Genomic DNA, 11,555 nt, shown 5'->3' on the forward strand with positions numbered 1-11,555 from the left:
GAGTGTGAATAGTATCGGGAAAAGGAGGGAGGAGGAAACAGCATTAATGCCTGGCTGGGACGAGGTCAGCCGAAGTTGTGCAGAGAAAGCCTGAACATATCATTGGTGCAAACCCAAGCATCATTGATATTCTTTAACAGGAACATCTGGTGAAAGCCCATGATGGGGTCTTCATCGGCCTATGAAGAGAGAAAAAAAAATTATTCAGTACAGGGATCAAAGGACAAAGAATGAAGACTTTGGGATCACATTTTACTGTATTAGACTAAAATCTCAGTAGCCAAAGATTACTTTGGACATAAACCGAGGGAAGTATGAAACACTGCAGTGAAGGGGCCAAGAGATGGCTGATCACACTACAATGTAATTCAACTCCTCAGCTACAGCAACAGGGCAGCACACACGTCTGCCTAGGAGTCTATGTGTCTGGGCACAAGGGACCACTGTTCTGAATGAAAGAATCCCAGAATGTTCACACCAACATATAGCAACAAGCTAAATAACTGCAAACAGTCTACAGATTTGAGAATGCCAGGCAGTCCAATCTGGAGAAACTACTAATAATGACTGTAACCAAGGGGGAAAAAAAGCACGTGACCAAAGGACTCACTGAGTTTATAATATGATATCTTTATGTGGAGGCATAATCATCAGGCGATCTGTTTCCTTTCATATAATATATGGAATTTATAAACAAAGAGGAAAGGGAAGAAAACTTTCAGCTAAACAACAGAAAACCTGGGGGAGATAACTGCCACCCAAGCAGATATACGCACACCCATGTTTATCGTGACTTTGTTCACAATAGCAAAGAGTTGGAAACAACCTAAGTGCCCATCAACAAATGAATGGATAGAGAAGTTCTGGTATATTCACACAATTGAATACAATGCTGCACTGAAAAACAAGGTGCGCATGTAATATTATACAAAATGGGTGACCCTGGAGGACATTATGCTGAGTGAAATAGCTCAGTCACTAAAGGACAAATACTGCATGGTACCACTGTTGTAAAATGGGACTGACATCGGGGTTGAGGGGAGACTGAGAAAGATGGGATAAATTATGTATACTGTATTGAAACAGATGAGGGAGAGAACTGTTTAAAAGGGATATATGCCTAAGTATTGTCATGACAGGAGTCCAGAACGAAGGCTGCACAGTGGAGTGGACTTGGGGGGAGGGACTGTATAACAATGAAAAAATTTTTCTTTTACTTTTCAAAGAGAAGAGCAAACTGGGTGGAAGGTTGGACAGGGAGAAAAGTGCAACAATGAATGAATGGAAATCCAAAGTCTCTGTAAACTTTCATTAAAACTAACATCACTGCTTTTCTGGGAATTACCAGCAGGTGAGAGGCAAATCAATCTTGTGAGGGCTCTAAGCAGAAGAATTTGAAGTAGGAAGTGGGGATAGAGGTAGAAGAAGTGTTTACTAGTCTGAACAGGCCTCAACAACCACAGTTAATTCAGGCAACACACCCTGGCCTGGCACACTGGTCCCTCTGCGTCCACAGAAAAGGCCTAGAGGCCCATGTACTATTGTATTGGACCCAGGAAACCTTTTGTCCCTGCAGAGACAAGAGGAAAGGTATATGAACCTCTTATTTCGAGCCCACCGTACAGGGGACTGGAACTTGCCAAGGGGCTGTCAACCTATGCTGCTCTTTAACAAAGGAGAAGTTTTCAGAAAATAACAATCTGGCGTTGGTTTGCTGGGGCACAAAGAAGAGTTTTGGGGAGTGTTCCTGCAGCTGAGGAGCTGTAGGAAGGCTTTAAAGACAACAGGTCCGAAGAAGGAAGGGGTGATGCAGAGAGAAGTAGGAGTTCTGGGACCCTGCTGTGGTCATGGTCAGCCTGGAGAGTGGTAGCATGGACTCCACTGGGGTCTGATTGCAGGTTCATCCACACCTCCCACCAACATACTGCTGTCCCTTCCTCAGTCTTTCAAGTATTCCTGTCTCTCTCTAAAAAGACTCCAGACCAGTCCTCTCTAAAAGAACCTTCTGTGCACTGCCCAATTAATGTGGTCATTAGCCACATTAAGACTATGGAACCCTTGCAATATGGCTAGTGCAAAGAAAGAACTGAATTTTTAATTTTTTAATGAATGCATTTTATTTATTTTCTAAAAATATGGAACACTTCATGAATTTGCATGTCATCCATTCACAGGGGCCATGCAAATCTTCTCTATATAGTTTTAATTTTAGCATATATGCAGCTAAGGTGAGCACTAACCAATGTAATTTAAACGCTCTCACATGTGGCTATCGCTTTAAACTATATATGTCTCTACCTAGTCACTCTGTCCTGATCTCCTTTCTGAGCAGGTCACACCCACAGGGAAGGCTGAGGCTCAGGACCTTTACTGCCTATCAACTCCTTCCTAGCACTGCAACAACATATTATTACCTTGAGCTGGCCCACAACCATGCTGAGGATACAGCTATCTGGCGTGGGCTGATGGTCCTGTGACGTGATGCTGTGCTGGATTTTCTGGAACGGAAGGCTCTGCAAGACAAAAAATGGGCAAGGGGCTAAGCAAGGACGGTAGGGCCAGGGAAGGAAGCTGCCTGTACCAGCCCTAACCCTCACTTACAGACAATTTCTCCACAATGGCAGCTTTCCCCTGGAACTGTTGTCCTTCCCACGTAAGGCATGACGTGTCAATCTGAAAAACGCATCGGGGAAATCGTAGGTTAGAGTGTTAAGAGTACAAATAGTACCTTGCGTAAGGAAGTAAATCTACACTTCAATTTCCCATCTTCCAAACTTTATGTTACTGACAACTTCCTTAATCACTATCATTGTGGATGGGCTTGGCTTAGAACCTGTTAAACGAAATTATGAGGGAACTTTAATTTCCAGTTTTTATTCTGAGATTAACATAGCTTCTGACATGCATAGTCCAGGGTTGATCACACGTTACAATGGCTCAAAAGCCATCCTAACGCAAGGTCAATCAAAACTGCTTCCAAAGAAACAATCAGAAATAACTAATTCTCAAGCTGAGTCTCCTGAGGTCCTTCTAGCTAACTTTCTCCTTGAACAAGGAAGAGTGGATGATAAGCTCACTCTGGCCCAGTCCTGAGCCTCCTAACCCTAAAATGAGATCCAGATCCACTAGCTCGGCCTCTTTCCTTCCAAGTCCTTCTCTGCACAGCCTTCAGTGCAGAACTGAACTATGTAGAAACTGTAACATTAGATGAGTCACTATTTGTTTTTTAGTCTCAGTTTCATGATATTCTAAAGGAAATGTGCTGAGGATTTTATAAAACAATGTCTATAGTATATAGTCTTGTAGGACGTTGCTAACTCTTCTCTTGGTCAGGTCCAATATGGCATTGAGCTCTGTGCTCTTTTAAAATCTATATGGAATCAGACAGACAACAGTAACTCAGGGGGGCAGTGAGTTTATGTTAATGGGGAAAGAACTCAGAGGATGGTGTGAATGGTAGCACACCTCAAATAACATAATCCATGTCACTCAATCACTGAACTGTACGTGTAGAAACTGTTAAATTATTCTCAACAAAAGAAATTTCTTAAAAAATTTTAATTTGGAAAAAAAAAGTAGTATTTCAGTGGAAGTGCCAGGATCCCAGACTGGTTCAAGCTTTTTGCTTTTAATTCTTTACCTATGATGATCATAACTGTGCTAGATATGAAAAACAATGAATTCAAACTTTGTAAAGAAACCAGTATAAAATAAAATAAAAATTAAAAAAAAATCTTAACTGTGCTAGATTCGCCCTCCAGTGATAAGATCCCTTTCTTTATCCCAAAATCCAATGGAGGGGACCTCTGGTGGCTAGTGGCAAGAAGCTGTGCTGCAATCCCAAAATCCATTGGACTGATTTTTTTAGAGGTGAACACACAAGTGTAAGTAGTTCTTGGTGTGTAGGAACACCATTAAGAAAAAAAAAAAAGAAAACGAAAACAATGTCTGCATAGAAAGACTTCTCAGTGACCCATCAGTGTCCCTGAGCTAAACTAGTTTCCTATGAGCTTTTAATCCTTAAAAGGAAGCTGGGCAGATGGGGAACCTTTGTACTATGATGCGCAAGTCTATAACCACCAGGGGGCAACCTGAGTCTTGGTCTCTGTCTATTACCGCCCCAACCTGAAACAAGAGGCAAGCTCTGGACCATTTGCCCCCTCTGGGTTCTGGCTGCATGGAATGACAAGGTCAGAACACCTGGCCAGGATTTTATCTTGTGGAAGATGATAAAATGACCACTGTTTAGACCAAGTAATTTTGTTGGGTCTAAGACTCCAGGACTGCCAACCAGGGTTGCCAGAACTTATACATTATACTGACCCCAGACCCAAACTGATCCCATTTTAGTCCTAAAGCAAGTCATTGCTGATGTTAACTGCCATTGAGTCGACTACAACTCATAGCAACCCTATGGACAGACAATGGATCTGAACCCTGCCCTATCCTGAGCCACTTTCATCATTTCTGATATACTCACTGGTAAAATCACTGTGTCAATCCATCTCACTGAGAGTCTTCCTCTCTTTTGCCGACACTCTACCTTTCCAAGCATGGTATCTTTTTCCCAAGGCCTGGCCCTTCCTAACAATATGCCCAAAGTATACGAAACGAAGTTCCATCATCCTTGCCCTTTATAAAGAGCACCATGGTTGTACTTTCTCCGAGACTTACGTAAATTGCGCCTAGTTGGACTCTGTCGTTATCAAATAACTGGTAGTAATGTTGAATGAAGCTGGATCCAATCTGTTCCCAAATTGGCTTGTCTCCCATTATGGAGTGTCGCCCAGCCTCCGTGAGACCTGTAGGAAAAGTATGAGGGAAGAAGTTGGTACAGCAGAAGTCAAAGGCTGCTAGTTCCTGGCTGACCCCCAATTTGCTCTTAAGCTCTTGTCCTCTATGGAGGTCTGCTCTCCAGAGAACAATGGAAAGGCCCTGAGGAACTGGTAGGAGGCTCTTCTCAAGCCAGACCAGTGCTGGGAGCCCAGAAGTGGGGCAGACTCAGCCCTTCCTTTGAGGAACTTCTGGCTGACAAGACAGAAGTGCCAGGGTGGTATCTTATAGAAGATACAATGAAGGCTGAGAGCCACGCCAGGACCAAGGAAGACCAGAGCAGGCACTTCTATACCCATTAAAGGGAGGGAACTTTCGGAAGGAGCTGAGCACTAGGTCTTATCATTTAAACATCTCTACAAAATCAGTGATCACATTATTCTCATTTTGTAGACCAGGATCTTCTGCTGGTTGTCTAAAAATTGAGCGTTTCTATTCCTGCCTTCAGGACTCCTCTTCACACTACCCCCAGGGCCTGGAAGGAAGGTGGGAGACAGAAAACTCTACGACAGTGGGAAATATAACTCCCTGAGTCCTGCTTCCAGCAAAAACTGCATGTGGTCTATGACTTGAGGGGCAGTTAGAACTCTATGGCCCCTTCTTGGGTATTTATTTCTTCAACTCTGAGAGTGAAACCTCTCACCATGCCAATTCTTATTGTTTCGGAGCTAGAAACATGAGTTCAGAGGCTCACAGGAAAACTGAGAAAATGGAGGGGGAAAGGAGGGAGAAGGGGCCGTCACCTCTTCACCTCTCTCCTTGTCCAGACATCCTCTGGGTCGCTGACAGGCACCCTGTCAGCTACAGAGACCCTGGCCCCAGAGTAATGGATGGGAATCCAAGTCTCAGACGAGAGAATCACTCTGGCTTTGAGTGACCCCTCAAAGACACAGAGATCTCACATCTCATTGCCTGCTGCACCACAATCACTTCTTGTGTCATATAGCCCTGGACTCTGAACCAGTGCAGTGAGGAGGTGGTCTCATTCCTGACCAATAACTTGCAGTGGCGGGGCTTGATGAAATTCGCTGCTTTTTCAGGGCTCTAGTTTCCTCTTCTGTAAACAGGAGTAGTATCCCCCATGTTGCCACTGGTTACTAAGCTGCATCAAAGGAACGTGGTAAAGGCCTCAGCTCAACATGCTAAGTGCTGGTTTCCACCCTATCCCTGTGACCTCAGCTCAAGGCCAGAGGAGCCAGAAGGGAGGGACACTGTAAGGGACAGCGGCTTATCTCCAGTCTAGCCAATCCTTAAGCCTGTGACAAACATTCTAGCCAATAAAGGGCCAGAAAGATGAGCCAGCTTTATTTTAGGTCTCTTAGGAGGTAGTGATGCTAAAAATAGAAGTTCTGGGCTGGGATGACTAAGAAATGTCCAGGGAAGTCTAAATCAAGTAGAAGAAAAGAAAGCTATGTATGCCATGTATGTATGCTACACAGGAACACAAAGCGAGTCCTAGTTCACACTTAGCCAAGAAGGAAGGGAGAGAAAAGACTGCAGGACCAACACCTCATTCCAGCGGCATTATCTTGGTCACAAACTTGGCTTTTTAAGACTGACCACAGTTCTGCCCGTCCCTTTTCACCCTAGGAGCCACCTAGCTTAGCTCACTCATTGAGGACTGCCCCTGCTCTGTCAGCCCACCTACTACTACCTCCCCACCTTCAGAGCAGGGGGCCTTCTCTCCCACTGCCCTTGGTCCCAGAGCATGGCTGGGCAGCTCTTGTGAGACGTCTTAGAGAAGACTTTGTCAATCAGAAGAAACCAAATGAGCAAATATCTGAAGGGATGAACCAAAAAGATGAAAGGAAACCAGGATACTGGAGGTGGAGGACAGGAAAGACGAGTGGACGTCAGTCTACCGCCAAGTGCAGATGGGATGAGGATGGTGGGGCAGAGGAAAGAGAAGAGTGTTTTTTCCTTTTCAACATTCTTCTTAACAGTGTGGTAACTTTACAATACATAAACTATTTCACAGGGAGAAATGATGGGGAGACAAAGGAACAGAGTTGGGTTGGTGTTTTATTTTGGTCTGGTGGGATAAACAGGGCAGAATGGGGTAGTGTGAGCTCTCACACAGGACAGATCAGCTAAGGGTTTCCAGAAAGGTTAAGAAGAAACATTCAAATCTTTTGGGCTGAGGTTTTTGCTTTATAGATGTCTAGAGCAGGCTCTGTTGAAGGGGGCTATGAACTCTCTGTGGTCAACATCAACCCTGCAGAGGCTTGCTTGACTTCAGATATTTCCATGTAATGATCCTAACAGCCAGGCGATCAGAGTCCCTGTCATTATACTTTACAGGTGAAGATGCTGAGGGCAGGGAAGCAGAGCCCCTTGCCCGGAGCTCACCCGGTTTATCAGTGCCTTCCCCAACACCACTCTGACCTTTGGGTTAAAAGTTAAACCCTCAAGTACTGCAGGTGGCCATCTACATCTCCATTTGTCACCACCTCCCCATCCAGCCTCTCTTACTTTATCTTGATCCAGATCCATACACAAATACCAGCTCCAGGGTGCTCACCTACTGGGTTTCTGCACAGCCCAATTCCCCTGCTGGAATGTCCTACCTTCCTTCATCTGATTGGTCAGTTCTAGCTCTTCCTTCTCCAAATCATTATTCAGCTACTTAAGGACGCCACCTCAGACTCAAACCCTTACAATAACCCCATTCTAGACGACATTCCCCTTTTTGTATAAACCCATCCACACCCTCTAGGGTCCACATTGCCTAGGAGCAACTGTGGCTCTGAGCTCTGAGGGCTCCATCATGGTTTTGGTTTACCTGCTCCCTTACAGTTTGGCACAACTTCAAGACTTACCCGTGTGCAAGATTCAATTCTTACCTCTCAACACACAGCAGGAAAGAGTTACGCTCATAAGCCAAAAAAACAAGTAAGATACAGATCTTGCCTCCTCCCTTTCCTCATGTAATCTAGGAAAGGGGTCCAGGTGGCAAGGTACTCCCAGGATGGTCAGCAAGTCCTGACTTTGTGTATAGTATATTTGGTATGAAAATAACAAGTCTGGACAAAGACTGTGGAGGCCCAGAGGTGGCCTAACATCAGTCTGGGGACTGACCTTCGTAACAGTGTCTCCTACAACTCTTCCAAGAGGGCTGCTGGCCACCCCAGCTCCCACTTCACCCTGAGAACCCAAGGCCAATTGACATCAGGTTCCACAAGAACAGAAATTACCTTGATGACCTTGCAACCGCTAAGCATCAGCCTTTACTGACTCTAAAGAATCTGTGGGTGCAGATCCTCTAAAACGTCTCAGTGTGGCTCTCACCCCAAAAAGGCACAGAAGCAGAGCTATCCGAGCCTGGTGAAAATCGGGGGGTGTTTTAGACTTGCTGAAGTTCAGTAATAGGCCCCTGATAAAAGCCCTGACCAAGGAGACCCAATAAACAACAGAAAAACTTTATTTTTATTCTCAAATTCTGGGTCAATATTTCTAGGGACAAAACTCTCAAAACAGTAGTCTGGCTAAGGATAACATTCTATTTTCGCTCATATTTATTAGGTATAGAAATGTACTAAGGGCTTCACATACATTTGTTCCTCACACTACCCCATGAGTAAAGTGTACTTTTTGTTGAGATAATCAGTAAGGTTAGCTAACTTGCTCCAGGTAAGGGCCAAACTGGTTTAGTAGCCTCTAGAGCCAATACTTTCAACAACACTATGGTATGGAAATAAAAAAAGACAGTTAAAGGACTATTTCTGGTACATCTGGGCCTTTGACAGGTGTTAAGGAGACCTAAACTAGGGCTTCTGCCTCAAAACAAAGGTGTCAGGCAGAGGATTTCCATACAGGCCAAACTCACAAGTTCAAAAAACAATGAACATTTCCTTGGGGATGATCTCACAACTTTCTCAGATCTTTAAGGTAGAGATAGATCCTGACTTAGCCAGACCTGGGGCAGGGACAAGGACCCAGGAGCAATGGAGAAGGGGATGTCATTAACTCCAGGTTTCCATGTCTATACACAGAAAGATGCTCACGTCTGAGAGATCTAAGTAATCTAGGGGCCTAAGGGATGCCAGCAGATGTGCTACACTCGCAAGGGGCTCTTGAAATTAGTTACATGCTATAGGCTGCCCCCAAACACAGCCCTTAAGCATTGCATCTCGAGCAAAAAGGCAAACAGCCATCCAGGCCTTAAACCTCATAGGCCCAGGTACTGGAGGGGAGGAGGGTGAAATGCCACCAGAGAGGAAGATACAGCAGGATAAAACCAACTGCTCCCCTCATTTCATGGACTGAGGGGTACTGTATCTCCTGTCCATGGCTCTCCAATGATTTTTTTATTGCACCTGGAATACAGTCCCAACCACTTCTCCTGCCTAAAAGGCCCTGGGTGATCTGGCCCTACAGGATTCCAGTCTCATCTCCTGGCACCTGCTCCTTCCCTCTGCAAGCACACTAGGCATCCTCCTGTGGCTGGAACATGCCAAGACGGTTTTTACCCTAGGGCTTTGCAGCAGTTAAGCCTTCTACCTGTGTCACTCTTCCTCTAGACCATGTCTTGGCTCCCTGTCATGTTACGTGCCAAATGTCACCTCCCGAGATACTTTTGTCAATCATTTAATCATCTTGTGCCATCTTTTCATCATTTATCTCTACATGAGATTGTCACATGTATCTATCTGACAGATATATCGGTCTCCCTGACCAGGGCCGGGCCATGTGTACCACGGTCACCCTATTCCCAAAGTGTCTGGGCCAGCATTCAAATTCTGTTGACTAAGTCTGTGAATGAGAAGGCTTACTGAGACCAGTTCTTTCTTTGAAGGAGTTTTTTTCTGGGCAATTAAGTGGCCAAAGGACACGCTTCCCCTCTACCTACAACTTCTGTCCAAAGTAGCAGGAAACAATCCTTTGTTGTTCACCCATTCACCTGGCAAGTGGGGTTTGGTCTTTGGTCCAGGCTCTCTCTTACTCCAAAGGCCCTGGTCACCTAAAGGGAAGCCAACAAAGCCCCACCCTCAAGACCTCACTTTTGGCCTCACCTCTTTTTAGTGCCATCAACTCTGATGCCTTGGAATTGTAAGGATGTTAGAGGGAAATCAACTCAAAGTATAAAGGAGGACCCAGCTGTAAGGAGTACTGCCAGGTAAAGACTAGGCCAACAGCTCACAACAGAGTGACTGTATTAGGAGAAAGCAGGCTTGAACTAGGGTTGTCAACTTCCCAGTCCACCACTCCCTTGCTCTCCTGAAGTCTACAGAGCAATCACTCAAGGTCTGGTAGCCAGGTCAGGACAGAATCCTTTTCTGGGGTAGATACCACACGATAGGTTCCCATCATATCCCCAGGGCTCCAGAGCCACTGAACTGCCCTGGCCAGCTCAGCAGCCAAATCCTGTAGGCCATTTTGTGGCCTCTCTGGCCTGCACTTACTCACTCCCTGAGTAATCTCCCTTTTCTGTGTGACTCAGACAATCTCTGGATCTTATATCCTTCCAGACAGCCTGCATTGATGAACTGAGACCCAGTCCATGAATTTTCCGGTCAGGTCCATATGAACTTGACTCCCTTAGTGGTATCTCAAGTCCCTAATCAACCAACTCTATGATCAATCATTACCAAGCCTGATTAAAGCTGCTGTGAGAGTGAAATGATCAGGGGAATAAAAGGATGAATGTGGTTGTAGTGAAGTGGGTTTATGATTCAAAATAGCTTTCCTAGGCCTTGACTTTCCAAATGGTTGGCCTGTTGTTGTTAGGTGCTGTCAAGCATGACTCATAGTCATCTTGTGAACAACAGATCTGAAGCCTGTCCTATTCTGTACCATCCTCACAATCTCTGACACGCTTGAGCCCACTGCCACAGCCACTATGTAAATCCACTTGCTTGAGGGTCTTTTCCTCTTTTGCTATCCCTCCACCTTCCCAAGCATGATGCACTCCTCCAATGAGCAGCTTCTCCTAGCAACATGCCTAAAGTATGAGAGGTGAAGTTTAATCATCTCTGCCTCCAAGGAGCACTCTGGATGTACCTTTTCCAAGACATCTCTGTGTATTCATTATGGGATATTCAGCACTTTTCTGCCACACCACAGTTCAAAGGCATCAATTCTTCTGTAATCCTTATTCACTGACCAGCTCTCAGCTTCATAAAGTGTACCGTAGTCCTCAAACTAACATCATCGCTTCTCAATAATTTGGAAAGGTCTTTGACTGCAGACTTTCCCAGTGCAACATGTCTCCTGATTTTCTTGACTTTCAATACCAAGTGGACTGACTGTGGGTCGAAGTAAGATGAAGTCACTAACAGTTTCAATTTCTTTTCCATCTATCATGATGTTGCCTATAGGGTCAGTGGTGCAAGGTTGTGTCATCTGCATAACAAAGGTTATACTAATGAGTCCTCATCCAATTGTGACGTCACATTCTTCTTTATAGAGTCCAGCTTCTCTAATAATCTGCTCAGCATACAGATTCAATAGATATGGAGAAAGGATAAAATCTTGACACAACCTTTTCTAATTTTAAACCATACAGTGTTCCCTTGGTCTGTTCACACAATCACTTCTTAGTCTAGGTATAGGTTTAGCATGAGCATAATTAAGGGTTACTCATATGCAAATTCAAGCTAAAGCTGAGGAAAATTAAACCAAATCCGAGGCAACCAAAATATGACTTTGAGTCTATCCCACCTGAATTTCAGAACCATCTCAGGAACAGATTTGAGGCTTTGAACACTAATGAACGAAGGCCA

The 11,555-nt window shown here is 44.8% G+C and overlaps 1 protein-coding gene across 1 annotated transcript in view; it reads right to left on the reverse strand.

Annotated features, from left to right (window-relative positions):
• Positions 1-11,555, reverse strand: part of NUTF2 (nuclear transport factor 2) — a 20,797-nt gene continuing 9,242 nt past the window's right edge. The window contains exons 2-5 of the mRNA XM_006878680.1: positions 4,675-4,802; positions 2,602-2,673; positions 2,415-2,513; positions 1-179 (exon numbers count right to left, since the gene is read on the reverse strand). Coding sequence (XP_006878742.1) covers positions 66-179; positions 2,415-2,513; positions 2,602-2,673; positions 4,675-4,773 — 384 coding nt within the window. The 5' untranslated portion in view covers positions 4,774-4,802 and the 3' untranslated portion in view covers positions 1-65. The remainder of the gene's footprint in view (positions 180-2,414; positions 2,514-2,601; positions 2,674-4,674; positions 4,803-11,555) is intronic.

This window comes from Elephantulus edwardii, unplaced genomic scaffold (assembly GCF_000299155.1).
Source record: "Elephantulus edwardii isolate Elephantulus edwardi_28Jun2011 unplaced genomic scaffold, EleEdw1.0 scaffold00001, whole genome shotgun sequence".
NCBI classification, from domain to species: domain Eukaryota; kingdom Metazoa; phylum Chordata; class Mammalia; order Macroscelidea; family Macroscelididae; genus Elephantulus; species Elephantulus edwardii.